Genomic DNA, 14,714 nt, shown 5'->3' with positions numbered 1-14,714 from the left:
TCCACTGGTAATAAAGCTTAATGCTCTTTTGTTGCTGTTAGGTTTGTTTTCTGTTTTTTTCATTTGTTACTCATTTAAATGTGAGTGCCACACACACAGGGAATTTCATTATCACCAACTATTCTGCCCATGGTCCAGGGTTAGATTGCTAACCTGGGATGCAGGAGACCTTGGGTTACCTTCCTTGCTGTGCCATACTGTTTGACAGTGGACTATTGACTTAGGCCCAGACACCCCAGATTTAGAAGCCTAAATCCCAGTGCTAGACGGCATTGCATCCACAGATCCCCTGCTCAGCTGCTGCCTAATCCAGTAGGTACCTAAACTCACTCAGCACCTACGTTTTTGCAGTAAAAATTCCCTTGGCACTTAAGTCACTGCCTCTGAGCGTGCATGCCCCTGCCTCACTCCAGAGCCTGGTCTACGCTACAAAGTTAGGTTGACATACGCATAGGCGCCAACTTCTCCTGGCGCTGGTGGGTGCTCGACCCCCCCACCCCTGTCCCTACCCCCACCCCTTCCCCACCCCCATTCCAACCCCTTCCCCAAAGTCCCCGCTCCAATTCCGCCCCCTCCCTGCCCCATTGGACTCCTTCCCCAAATCCCCGCCCGGGCTCCGCCTCTTCCCCGCCTCCTCCCCTTAGCGTGCTGCATTCCCACTCCTCCCCGCTCCCTCCCACAGCTTGTTACACCGCAAAAGAGTTGTTTTGCGGCAGCAAGCACTGGGAGGTGAAGCCGGGACACGGCACGCTCAGAGGCGGAGGTGATGTGAGCTGGGGCGGGGGACGGGGGAGCTTGGCTGCCGGTGGGTGAAGAGCACCCACCAATTTTTCCCTGTGGATGCTCCAGCCCCGGAGCACCCACGGAGTCGACGCCTATGGACATACACCACCTTGCGTTGACCTGATTGTGCAGGTATCTACACTTGGTCTCCCACCAATGTAAATTGAGCTCTCCTTTACACTGACATAGTAACACCACCTCCCTGAGTGGCGTTGAGCCATGGTCGATGTCCAGAGGTCAACGCAACGGGAATGTAGACACTGTGTTACCTGTGTCACCCCAATTGCTCCTCCAGCAGCTGTCCCACAATGCCCAGAGCTGACCTCTCTGGTCACAATTGTGAACTCCACTGCCTAGAGGTCACAGAGACGGGAAGCCACCCGCCTCTTTAAAGCCCAGCAAATTTTTGGATTGCCTTTTCCTTATTGTCCATCTTGATGAGCACACCTAGGAGCTCTCAGTTGTTGTGTGCAACTGCCCAGCTGACCATGCCGGCTACATGTTCCAGGCTCACTCCAGCCTGGAGCAGACAGGAGAGATTGGATCTCCTGGGCCTACAGGGAGAAGAGGCTGTGCTAGCACAGCTATGGACCAGCCAGAGAAACATGGACACCTCTGAGAAGATTGCATGGGGCATACAGGAACATGGGCATGACAGGAATCGGCAGCAGTGCCACGTGAAAGCAAAGGAGCTGTTGCAGGCATATCAGAAAGCCAGAGAGGCCAATAATTGATCCAGTGCCAAGCCACAGACCTGCTCCTTTTACAATGAGCTGCATGCCATACTTGGCAGAAACCCCACCACTACCTCACACACCACTGTGGATACCGCCGAGCATCCTGAGTCCCAGGTCCCAGCTGTGAACAGCAAGGAGGAGGAAGAGGAGGAGGGTAGAGGACATGCTACAGGGAGGTCCAGCTATGCCACAAGCCAGGATCTCTTTGAGACTCCAGTGAGTCCCAACAGTCAAGCATAGTCGAGCCTGATGCAGGGGAAGGAACTTCAGGTAAGTGTGTACATTTATTTCCCAATACAGTGATAGCACCCCCAATTTAGCAGGATACAGCTATTGACTTTTCATTAATTTACTACTGCTAGAAGAGGTAGCTGGATACAGAAGTGGCAGAAGCGCCTAAAAGTGTGGGGGGGGGGGCAACAAGCACCCAAACTGAGCCCTCATCCTCTGCGCCATGCTGTCCCTGAGGCTCCACCCTCGTGCCACCCATTCCCCCTAAACCCCCGCCCTCACATTTCCCCTCCCCCAAGATCCCACTCCCACACCATCTCTTCCCCTGAAGCTCCGCCCCGCTCTGCCTTTTCCCCGAAGGCCCCACTCCTGCATCGCTTCTTCCCCTCAAGACCCCACCTCCCACTCGCTCCTCTCTCTGCCCCCTGCCCCCATCACTCGCCCTTACCACTGGTAAAAAGTGGGAGGGTCATGGCCCCCTGGTCCTCCCCTTTTCCAGTGCCCCTGGGTGGGTAAGCGGAGCAGTTTGTTTATGTACATGGAGATATCCCTTGAATCCTCCTGAGAGATCTCGAATAAACTTTCATGGAGGTGCTCTGCAGTCCTCTCCCCAAGGTTTCTAGGGATGTCAATCTTATCTCTTCCTCCACGGTAGGACACTTTCGTCCTACTACATTAAACTGGCTAGTGGCCTACGGGCCTGGATGGTTTTGTTACCCTCAGGAGTGAGATACCAGCTAAAATCACACCCGTCTGTGGAAAACGGTGCCAGTATTCACTGCTAGTGCCCTATACTCATAGTTTTATGCAACCAAGCAATTCCCTCATTTCCCTCTCCCCGGGTGGGCCATATGCACCATGGCCGGTGCTGTGAGTAGCACTTTGCACAAGCACTCCCAAGCAGAAGTGTCAATAAGCAGGTCTTGTTTAAAATGTCAGGGGAGCGAGGGAAGGGAGTTCTGAATCTCAACTTCCACTTTCCGTTGTGACAATCATGCCTGTGTGTTTTATCCAGACCTACTGCCCCTCTTGAGGGGTTCCCCTTTCACACCTGCAGAACACCTGAGCCAGATAAGTAGGAGAAAGAAGAGAACTCAGGATGACATGTTCAGCGAGATCCTGCAAGCCAGCGCTGCGTCCAACGGTGAACAGAGGGCGTGGATGATGAATACTGTGTGGAGAAGGAAAGAGCGGACAGGAGAAAGGCGCAGGAAAAGCAGAGGGAGATGCACTAGGACATACTGGGGCTTCTCTGAAGCAAGCACAGATGCTTGTGGACCTACAACTTCAACAAACACGGGCTCGCCTCCCTTTACAGTCCATGGAGAACTCCAGGATAGCACCTCCCTACACCCCTCCTCAACCTTCCACATGGCATCAGGGCTGCATCTGTAGCCCTAGCACTCTGGGGGACATTAAGGACAACCACAGTGTCACATACATCAACTGTACCTCTCACAGGTCGGTGTATGTGTAGCTAAAATGGACATAAATGTTCCTTCCCCTTCTTTAAGCTCTGTTCTATAAATGTGCTAAGGTTTTAACATATTTGCTTTTAATTTGCAAATAAATTTTAGTGTTTTCGTTGCTCAATAAAATTGTATTGTTTGGAAAACAATCCATCTTTATTAGTCCCCAACATATGTTGCACATTGCCTGACAGTAGTGAAAGCACCCACTTATATGTTGTCGTACACTGCGACACAACTCATAATATCAGCAACAAACACAGTGTATCACAGAGCTACAGCAAGCATCACAGAATTGCATTGTCAGTGTTATATTCATAGATGTAAACCAAGCACTACACAATGCCTAACTGGCCCCAAAACAGAAGGACCAGGTAGAGCACAGTACACCACAACACATTACTGTGGCTCATTATTAAAGCACTCTTTCAAAGCCTTCCTGAGCTGTACAGCTCTGTGTTGAGATGTTCTGATAGCCTTTGTGTCTGGCTGTTCAAACGCTGCAGATGGTCACTCCACTTCTACCCCTGCCGCAACTTTTCCCCCTTTGCTTCACAAAAATTATGCAGGATACAGTTGGCAACTAACCATTGGGATATTTTTCTCCCAGAGGTCCCATCTCGTGATTAAACAAAGTCAGTGCCCTTTCAGTCTACCAAAAACACATTCAACCATCATTCTACATCTGCTGAGCATGTAGCTGAATCTTTCCTTGGTGCTGTCGAGGTGGTGGTCGGGGGGTGGGGGCACCTTGCTCATTCTGCTGTCTAGGTGCTTGCTCTGTTCCACCAGCCGCCCACCACTCCACTCAGCCGGCCGCCCTGCCAGGGTGAGAGGTGAACTCATGCAGATGCATCTCTGAACTCTGGGTCTTCCCTGACCAAGGACAACCACTGTGAGTGGCGTGCCCTGGAGGGAGAAGGGAGGGGCATGTCAAAGGAACTTTTGGTTGCTGGAATTGGTTGCTGACATACTCTGGGGTGGGTTTGGCTCATGGTTTTGTTTATGAATCCTGATTGCAGCATTTTCCCAAATTAATGCCAGGGAGAATCCCTACTTTTATTAAAAATTTCTTTTCTACACACAGACTCAGTGCTTGTGAGAGCAGAAGTATTGCCTCTTAGAGATGCCCAGGGATGGTATTTAATTGTCCCAGGTTACTGGGCAGGGGCTGGAGCCAGTTTTGTGTTGTATTTTTTAAAAGGAACCCCTAGATATTCAACGCGGCCCTTGTTGCTGCCAACTCCACCTGGCAGAAGGGTTACACGTATCCGCTTAACTTTACCTGCGTAACTTGCCCCTTTGATTTAACTAACTTGCACTCAGGTGTTTGCAGCATTGGGACCTTTGAACAAAGAGCCCTGAAAGATGGCTAACAGAAGAAGTTATACATTTAGTGAGACTCGCTCTCAACAAACTTTCCTTTGCCAGCAATAAAGTATCTGGATCCTCTCTGCTAACTGGACAGGATCCACCTATTGATTTGGGAATTGCTGTCTCCTGTTTCAGCTCTGCTAGAGAAAAGCGCCCCCTTTAAAAAGCCAGTCTCACTGTCACAGATGGTGCATTCTCTGCTGAAATTCTCCCCAAGGGAGACACCACAGAGGAGACTATAACCAAAGTAAACACACTATTTAGTGGCTGATTTGATCTGTTTTTTCTTCCATAATAAATTGCTTATTGATCATAACTCTGTGTTCTCTTGGTGCTTTAAGACAGAGTGTCCTAGTCATAGTAAGAATCTTTAAGAGACAAATGGCATCATATCCTGGCATTTAGCCCACCTGATTTGTTTCTGCAAACCATGGGCCTTTCCTCAGCTGGTGCAAATGGGCATGCACCCTAACTCACCTGTAAATTCCCCTTTCATATCCACCTCACCCAGCTCAGCAATGTAGTAGGAAGAAAGCCTGAGACATAAGCCTTTGTATCAGAGGCCTGGTATGAGGTGGGCCCTGCTCACAGAATCTGGCAAGAACAGGGCTGATATTGCAGAAATACACATTCCTAAGAAGTGCTAGTTACAGAGTGCTTACGCAAACACATCCCGATATCAAGTGGTACCAGAATATCCCAATATCAAATATGGTACAAAAACATTCCCCAAGGATAACAGGAACACGCTGACCCCTCTTAAAAGATAAGGTCAGGATGACAGTATGTAATAGAGATGTTTTGATTGAACCAACCTGTACAAGGTGATGGGTAATAACTTCCCATGTCAGGGGGTAGTAACTAATTGTCAGAGGGAGTACTAACTTGTTTGTATCGGGGTATAAAGATGCATCTCAGAGGGACTATCTTTGTCTGGGCTAGGGAGGAATGGAAAGTCCCCCCATTCACTGAGCTAGTCCATTGTTATGGGCATACATGTATTAGTGGTCCGGTAGAGTCTGCGGGATACTAGTACCGTGCTTTATCGACAATAAACCTGGCCTGGTAACTTCGTCCCTTAACAGATCTTGTGGTCAGTGGGTGGTTTACTCAAGGTCTGCTATGCCGGCTGTCTGCGCAGAGCTGGGGCAGCACACAGGAACAACACACACAGGCAGCCGAACATCTAACCACAAGCTCCATCCCCAGCCAACCAACTGCCCAAGTGCAGAGCCTAGGGTGCAGGAACCCCTCTTCAAGAAAGCTCAAGCTGCTGTTTCCTGGGGAGACAAGTGTCTCTGTCCCCTTTCCTCAAGACTGTTGCACCCCTGGTGCCTCCCCTGATTCCAGCAGCTGGCTTGACCCTGCCCTACTCAGGGCTACTGCTGCCCCAGGGACAAACCCATCTACTCCTGTGAAGTCTCAGCTGAGTTGTAAGAGCTGCCCAAGGACTGAGTCTTTTCCAGCACCCAGATCAGGGGCAAGGTCTCTTCCACTGGTCTCTGATGTGCAGCAGGAGCCCATCATTCCAGCCTTCAGACAAGGCCAATGTTCTCTCCCCTCTGAGAGGTCCCTTGGCCAGTTTGTTAGAAGGTGGCGCTGGAGATCCCCAGCTGGAAACACCTTCAGCCTCATTTTCAGAAAGTGCTGGGCAGTTACAGAGCCAAGTGAAGTCAGCAGCATCTGCAGAACATGACAGCCCAGGCTTGGGGAAATGAAGCCTCAAAGAGACTTCTCAGGAGGTCTCCAACTCCCTTAAAGCCCATTTTTTTACTCCTTATTCCAGAAAAGGAGTCTGGAGAGACTCCGGTGTCACGTTGGGGTCAGGTCACCAAAGCAAACGCAGGAAGTCAAGGGGGCTCAGATTCATGGGAACTACAGAAGGAGGTAAATTTACAGCAGGGTCAGTGTTTCCAATCCCAGCGGAGGCTTTTATTCCCCTGGGGACAACCTGGGGCGGGGGGGGGGAAGTGAGTGGGGCAGGCAGAGTTTCTATTGTCCCCATACAGAGCACTGCAGTAGAAGGGGGAAAGGGGGTGACCAGATAGATTTTTAGCTTCACCTTCTCCCTCTGCTCTTAGTGCTGGGACCTTCCCCACTCTTGCCCTTCCTGCCATTCTCCTCCTCTGCCCCCCACCCTTCTCCCCGGTATTTGCCCTGCTCACTAGGATGGGTCTGGAGGGCCCATGTGGTTCTGATTCAGAGTTTCCGCCTTGTCCCTTGTCACATGTGACTTACTGCTAGGGGTCCCATGGTGAGGGGCCTGGAGTCTCTGTCAGAGCCAAGTGGGATTTGGGGGATACTAAGAAGGAGTGGGATGCGAGGAGGGTTCTGAATACGCAGAGGGGGGGCCCAGGAGTACCGGGCATAAGGGGCAGCACAGGGGGAGTTGAGGGGTCTCTGGTCATTGCAGGAGTCAGGAGACTGTGTGATGGACGGGCAATGCTGAATGGGCTCTTAGGCTCCCCCATAGGGACGGGTCTGGTCACACCTGAAAGGATCAGGTCCAGATCTGTGTTTGCTTCTTAGCCCTCGTACCCTGACTCAGCATCTCAGCTCCCTGCAGAGGGGAAATCCAGTCTCTGGCCCTAGTGAGCCACAGAACTGACCGGTACAGACTAGAAAGAATTCTAAAGCCCATATTGCCCGACACCTCCACTCCTGCCAGACGTTGCCGCAAGGAGCTTGGGTAACTCAGGGAATTACAGACTGTACGAACTACCCCACACCCCGGCTCCCAGCTCTCTCCCCACAAACACCAAACAACTGATTCACCCGCCTCAAAGCCTCCCTCTGCTTCCTGCAGCCCCATTCCCAAAGCTCCCAGCATCATCCCCCCTCCGGTGCTTCCCCCACACAGACAGACCTCTCCCCCACAATGCTCGAGTGAGGTTTACTGCAATTTTTTTTAATGCTGCAGAGTTCCAATCAAGGTCCATCATGGATTCCCATCCCACCTGGCTTCACTGGTGGTCTGAGCATTCTCTGTAAAGTCGACATTTACAGTGTTTCCCATGTGGAGTCTCCGATGTTTCAGAAGGGCCGAGCTCTGCCTGAATCTTTTCCCACATTCCGGGCATTTATAGGGACTCTCTCCAGTGTGGGTTGTCTGATGTCTAATAAGATGGGAGCTGTTGGTGAAGCTTTTCCCACAGTCAGAACAGTTATAGGGTCTTTCTCCTGTGTGGATTCTCCGATGCTTAGTAAGGGCTGAGCTCTGACTGAACCTTCTCCCGCAATCAGAGCAGTGATAGGGTCTCTCTCCTGTGTGCAGTCTCTGATGCGTAATAAGGGTTGAGCTACTAGAGAAGCTTTTCCCACAGTCAGGGCATTTATAAGGTTTCTCTCCCCTGTGGATCCGCCTGTGGGCAGCAAGGTTGGTGCTCCGAGAGAAGCTTTTCCCACAGTCTTTGCAATTGTAGAGTTTCTCTCCCGTGTGGATTCTCTGATGCTTGAGAAGGTCAGCACTCACAATGAAACTTTCCCCACAGTCACATTTATAGGGTCTCTCTCCTCTGTGGATGCTCCTGTGCGCAGACAGGGCCGAGCGCTGGCTGAAACTCTTCCCGCAGTCGGGGCATTTATAGGGTTTCTCTCCCGTGTGGATCCTCTGGTGGGTGACAAGGGATGAGCTGTTACTGAAGCTTTTCCCACAGCCTTTGCATCTGTAAGGTCTCTCTCCCGTGTGGATCCTCTGATGAACAGTCAGGGCTGAGCTGACACAGAAGCTTTGCCCGCACTCAGGGCATTTATACGGCCTCTCTTGCAAGTGTAGTCTCTGATGTTTAAGAAGGGTGGAGCTCTGCCGGAAGCTTTGCTCACATTCGGGGCATTTATAGGGTCTCTCTCCGGTGTGGATCCTCCGATGTGCCGTGAGGTTTGAGCTCACTCTGAAGCTCTTCCCACAGTCAGGGCATTTATAGGGTCTCTCTCCCGTGTGCACTCTTCTATGTTTATTAAGATCCGAGCTCACGCAGAAGCTTTTCCCACAATCTTTACATCGATAGGGTTCCCCTTCCACATGGATTCTCCTGTGTACAGAGAGGGCTGAGCTCCAGGCAAATCTTTCCCCGCAATAGTCACATTTGTAAGGTGTCTCTCCCGTGTGTATTCTCTTGTGTTCAGTAAGGATGGAGCTCCGCATGAAGCTTTTCCCACAGTTCTCACATGTAAAGGGTTTCTCTCCCGTGTGGCATCTCCAGTGTGTGATAAGCTGTGCCCTCCAATTGAAGCCTTTCCCACAGTCAGCACACTTATGTGGCTTCTCTCCTGTGTGGATTCGCCGATGAATGGCAAGGCGTGAGCTCCAGTGGAAGCTTTTCCCACAGTCGGGGCATTTATAAGACTGACTTGCACTGGCTTTTTCCTTTTCACGATTCTGGGAAACTTCCCCTTTGGTGCTTCCTGATAACATCCCACGCAGGTCCATTTGCTCGGGACTTTCCTGCTGAGGTCTCTCATCTTCATTCTCCCTGCTGAACCCATCAGCTCCCTTCTGAATCCAGACATGAGACATTCCGTGTGCTGCAAAGGTGAATGGCAAATACGGGTAAAACAAAACAAACCAAACCAGCTGATAAGCTCAATACCCAGCCAGTGAAGGAGAAGGAGCAGAGGGACCAATTCTTCCTCCTCAGCCCACCTGAACGTGGAGGAGATGTCACTACTGGCTGGTCTCAGTCAGGATGGGTGACAGGCCATGAGCGATGTCTGCCATGAGGCTATGACACCTGCTAGCTACTTTTCTGCCTGAGCTGAGAAGAGGCAGGGGTCAGAGCGCTTACAGGGGCATTGGCAGTTTTGGGGTTTGGTTTGACTTATTCCTTACCTATGTGGGAGTCGCTCAGTGTCTCCTTTTCTGAAGAATCTTGAGGGTCTGGGGCACTGGGTTCTTCCCCTTGGTCCATGTGGGAAATAAGGTCTGGTGAGGTGGTCGGGGGCGGGGAGGGGGCAGGGGGAGGGTCCTGCTCATAGGATGGAAAGGGGTGATTATCAGAGTTTGTTATAGCTCCATTAACCATTTCCCAGAGAGAACATCCCACCCAGTCCCATCCAGCCTCTTTCTTTCCAGGAGGGACATTTCATCCTCAAAGATGGGGAAATGTTCATGAAGAACCCATGGGAAAGCCTAGTGACTGGAGGGAAACATGCTGTGTGTCTCCTGGAATAAACTTAGGGATCCCCAAACATGGGGCATTGATTACTTGGGCAGACAGCAGATAATAAGCCACTTGTCACAACACTGCAGAAGGCCAGAGAACCTCAGTAGATGTGGTATATCTTGACTGCAATACAGAGAACCTCAGGGGAGGGAACCAGAGAACCTCAGGAGAGGGAACCAGCCCAAGGCAGGGGACACAAGGAGTCTGTGTCTATTTAAGCCCTGTGGATATTCAGATACTCATATGCGTAGGACAGATAGGAAGTATGGCAAGAGACCACCCTGGCTTCACCAGGAGATCTTGAATGATCTGAAACTCAAAAAAGAGTTCTACAAAAAGTGGAAACTAGGTCAAATTACAAAGCATGAATATAAACAAATAACACAAGCATGTAAGGACAAAATTAGGAAGACTAAGGCACAAAACGAGATTAAACTAGCTAGAGACAAAGGATGACAAGAAAATATTCTACAAATACATTAGAAGCAAGAGGAAGATGAAGGACAGAGTAGGCCGGTTACTCAATGAGGGGAGAAAGACAATAACAGAAAATGTGGAAATGGCAGAGGTGCTCAATGACTTCTTTGTTTCGGTTTTCACCAAGAAGGTTAGTAGCGACTGGACGTCAAACATAGTGAATGCCAGTGAAAATGACGTAGGATCAGAGGCTAAAATATGGAAAGAACAAGTTAAAAATTACTTAGAAGAGTTAGATGTCCTCAAGTCACCATGGCCTGATTAAATACATCCTAGAATACTCAAGGAGCTGACTGAGGAGATATCTGAGCCATTAGCAATTATCTTTGAAAAGTCATGGAAGACAGGAGAGATTCCAGAGGACTGGAAAAGGGCAATTATAGTGCCAATCTATAAAAAGGGAAATAAGGACAACCTGGGGAATTACAGACCAGTCAGCTTAACTTCAGTATCCAGAAAAATAATGGAGCAAATAATTAAGCAATCACTGTGCAAACACCTAGAAGATAATAAGGTGATAAGTAACGGTCAGCATGGATTTGTCAAGAACCAACCTAATAGCTTTCTTTGACCAGGTAATAAGCCTTGTGAATGGCGGAAAGCAGTAGATGTGGTATATCTTGACTGTAATACGGCTTTTGATACTGTCTTGCATGACCTTTTCATAAACAAACTAGGGAAATACAACCGAGATGGAGCTACTATAAGGTGACTGCATAACTGTTTGGAAAACCATCACCACAGAGTAGTTATCAGTGGTTCACAGTCAAGTTGGAAGAGCATATCAAGTAGGGTCCCACAGGGATCATATCTGGGTACAGTTGTCTTTAATATCTTCATCAATGATTTAGATAATGGCATAGAGCAGAGGTGGCCAATCTGTGGCTCCAGAGCCACATGAAGCTCTTCAGAAGTTAATATGCGGCTCCTTGTATAGACACTGACTCCAGGGCTGGAGCTACAGGTGCCAACTTTCCAATGTGCCGGGAGGTGCTCACTGCTCAACCTCTGGCTCTGCCACCGGCCCTGCCCCCACTCCACCCCTTCCCACCCCCTCCCCTGAGCCTTCCGTACCCTCACTCCTTCCCCCTACGCCCCCAGAGCCTCCTGCATGCTGTTCGGGAGGTGCACAGAGGGAGGGGGAGGTGCCAATCGGCGGGGCTGCCGGTGGGTGGGAGGCGCGGGGAGCAGGGGTGGGGGAGCTGATGGGGGCTGCTGACAAATTACTGTGGCTTGGCCGAATGTACTTGGCAATGTACATTGGTAAATTCTGGCTCCTTCTCAGGCTCAGGTTGGCCACCCCTGGCATAGAGAGCACACTTATAAAGTTTGTGGACGATACCAAGCTGGGAGGAGTTGCAAGTTCTTTGGAGGCTAAGATTAAAATTCAAAATGATCTGGACAAACTGGAGAAATGGTCTGAAGTAAATAGGATGACATTCAATAAGGACAAATGCAAAGTACTCCACTTAGGAAGGAACAATCACTTGCACACATTCAAAATGGGAAATGACTGCCAAGGAAGGAGTACTGTGGAAAGGGATCTGGGGGTCATAGTGGACCACAAGCTAAATATGAGTCAACGATGTAACACTGTTGCAAAAAAACCAAACATCATTCTGATATGTATTCGCATGAGTGTTGAAAGCAAAACACGAGAAATACTTCTTCCGCTCTACTCCATGCTGATTAGGCCTCAACTGGAATATTGTGTCCAGTCACGGGAAATACCAAATTTTTACATTTCTTTCTGATCTGGAACAAATTTAAAAATCACAGAATTTTCCCTGAAATTCCAGTTTCACACAGCTCTAACTACAGTGACTGATACTTTAAAAAAAAAATCCTGGGATAAAATCATGTTTCCTTTGCTCTGTTCCCTAAATTTTGTAAACCTAATAGTTCTTCAGTTGTCCATAGAGTCTTTTAGAAAATATTAGAATACTTGTGTACTTCTAATATTTAAAAAAAAAGAAGAAAACCAAAGTCTCTTTCAGATCCTTTTTCATTGAGCACAAGGGGGGGAAATTGGTCACGAACCCAACTGTTTTTTTGGGTAACCTTTAAAAATTGTGGGTACATAGAATCATAGAACTGGAAAGGACCTTGCTCATCTAGTTCAGTCCCCTGCACTCGTGGCAGGACTATGTATTATCTAGACCATCCCTGACAGGTGTTTGTCCAACCTGCTCTCAAAAAAATTCTCCAATGATGGAGATTCCACAACCTCCCTAGACAATTTATTCCAGTGCTTAACCACCTTGACAGTTAGGAAGTTTTTTCCTAATGTCCAACCTAATGCCTTGTCTGAATTATAGTACAGCAACTGTCAGGCAGGATTTGGTCACAACTATGTACCTGATAAAGCTCTAGTTACATCCCTCTGCCACTAGTTAGTGACACTAATAAATAAAATGCTGATGAGAAAGGGAAAGTATGCACATTATGGTCTAAAATTTATATTTTGGGGGATAAAATCTGACAGGCCTGGTCTCTCCAATGAAACATTGCTATTTTCCAGGAAGTTATGAAAGCATGGGTGTGTCCAACAGAAATATTATTTAGAGAAACACAGACTTTTCTGAAGCATGAGAGTCTGAAATTTGATAGGCTCTTTCTCCCCAGTCAAACATGATTTTTGAAGCTATTATGAAGTGATGTGAGTGATAAAGATTTAAAAAAAGAAATACAGACTATCTGGCAGCAGAAATATTCCTTTAACAGCTGAACATTCAGGATCCTTCTACTCTGATGTGCCCTTGATAAGGAATAACCACTGAATGCCCCCATCCTCCCAAGTGATCTGTGCAGATCATTTCAGTGGGGATGGGTGAGTAACATTTTTACAAGGTAGGAAGAAAGTAACACTGTCCAAATCCTTTTACTCCTGATGTGCATGATAGAGCAAACACTTCCCTACTGGCACTTCACAACCAGGAAGGTTTATCTATCAAAGCAAAATTTGAGAGGACGCCACTGCTTCTCCTAGAGAGGTTGGCAGTGGGGTTATATTTGTAAATGAAGAATAAGAACATATGAACGGCCATACAAGGTCATACCAAAGGTCCATCTAGCCCAGTATCCTGTCTTCCAACCGTGGCCATGGCAAGGTGCCCCAGAGGGAATGAACAGAACAGATAAGTTAAGTGATCCATCCCCTGTCGCTCATTCCCAACTTCTGGCAAACAGAGGCTAGGGACACCATCCCTGCCCATCCTGGCTAATAGCCATTGATGGGATCAATCCTCCACTACCTGATCTAGTTCTTTTTTGAACCCTGTTATAGTCTTGACCTTCACAACATCCCCTGGCAAAGAGTTCCACAGGTTGACTGTGCATTGTGTGAAGAAATACTTCCTTTTGTTTTAAACCTTCTGCCTATTAATTTTACTTGGTGACCCCTAGTTCTTGTATTATGAGAAGGAGCAAATAACAATTCCTTATTTACTTTCTCTGCACCAGTCATGATTTTATAGACCTCTATCATATCCCCCCTTAGCTGTCTCTTTTCCAAGCTGAAAAGTCCCAGTCTCATTAGTCTCTCCTTGTATGGAAGCTGTTCCACACCCCTAATAATTTTTTGTTGCCTTTTCTGAACCTTTTCCAATTCCATTATATCTTTTTTGCGATGGGGCGACCATATCTGCACACAGTATTCAAGATGTGGGCGTACCATGGATTTATAGAGAGGCATTATGTCTTATTTTCTGTCTTATTATCTATCCCTTTCTTAATGATTCTCAACATTCTGTTCGCTTTGTTGACTGCCGCTGCACACTGAGTGGATGTTTTCAGAGAACCATCCACAATGACGCCAAGATCTCTCTCTTGAGTGTTAACAGCTAATTTAGACCCCATCATTTTATATGTATAGTTGGGATTATGCTTTCCAATGTGCACTACTTTGAATTTGTCAACATTAAATTTTATCTGCCATTTTGTTGCCCCGTCACCCACTTTTGTGAGATCCCTTTCCTAACGATTCCCAACATTCTGATTGCTTTTTTGACAGCAGCTGCGCCTTTAACCAACCCCACCCCATCCCCTCCATCACTACTGCACGCACACTCTCCCCTCTCCTGTGAGCCACCCCTTTGCCTCTCCCCTGTTGTTCACCTAACTTCAGAGGTGGTTAAACTGACCACATTTCACACTGTCTCTCTACTTCTCTGTCATATTTCTCACCCTTAACCTTCCTGACAACTCTACCCTCCCTCAGACAAAAAGGGGACACTCCCTTGAGGGGGGGGAGTCTGTTGATGGTGCCCCTTAAGTCCCTCTTCTTCCTCCCCAATTTCCCCATCTGAAGCCACCACCCCCCAGCTTTGCCCCAGGACAGATCCTGACCAGTGCTCAGAGCAGACTGAGACCAGCAGCAGGAGCAGCCTTGCTGTTAAGGCAGCTCCAATCCCTCCGGCAGGCGCATTAAACAAGGGAGCAGATTCCCAGGGGCCTTTGGTGCGGAGTCACTTTCCTGCCCG

At 48.5% G+C, this 14,714-nt stretch overlaps 3 protein-coding genes across 11 annotated transcripts in view; all 3 read right to left on the bottom strand.

Annotated features, from left to right (window-relative positions):
• LOC114020077 (zinc finger protein 239) overlaps nucleotides 1-14,714 on the bottom strand; it is a 479,276-nt gene that overhangs the window by 182,508 nt on the left and 282,054 nt on the right. The gene's annotated exons all lie outside the window — the stretch shown is intronic.
• The window catches only part of LOC102945825 (zinc finger protein 436), a 1,196,575-nt gene that overhangs the window by 1,109,427 nt on the left and 72,434 nt on the right, over nucleotides 1-14,714 (bottom strand). The gene's annotated exons all lie outside the window — the stretch shown is intronic.
• Nucleotides 3,358-14,714, bottom strand: part of LOC122462963 (zinc finger protein 501-like) — a 293,402-nt gene continuing 282,045 nt past the window's right edge. For 3 of the 4 annotated variants that reach the window (XM_043528761.1, XM_043528760.1, XM_043528759.1), the window contains exon 2: nucleotides 3,358-9,118. In XM_043528761.1, the coding sequence (XP_043384696.1) occupies nucleotides 7,533-9,110 (1,578 nt within the window). In that variant the 5' untranslated portion in view covers nucleotides 9,111-9,118 and the 3' untranslated portion in view covers nucleotides 3,358-7,532. Of the gene's footprint in view, nucleotides 9,119-9,422; nucleotides 14,555-14,714 lie in introns of those variants that run through there. The other variant, XM_043528758.1, reaches the window with a different exon arrangement.

The sequence above is a fragment of the Chelonia mydas genome, chromosome 14, assembly GCF_015237465.2.
Source record: "Chelonia mydas isolate rCheMyd1 chromosome 14, rCheMyd1.pri.v2, whole genome shotgun sequence".
In the NCBI taxonomy this organism is placed as follows: Eukaryota; Metazoa; Chordata; order Testudines; family Cheloniidae; genus Chelonia; species Chelonia mydas.
This window is presented reverse-complemented; position numbering and strand designations above follow the sequence as displayed.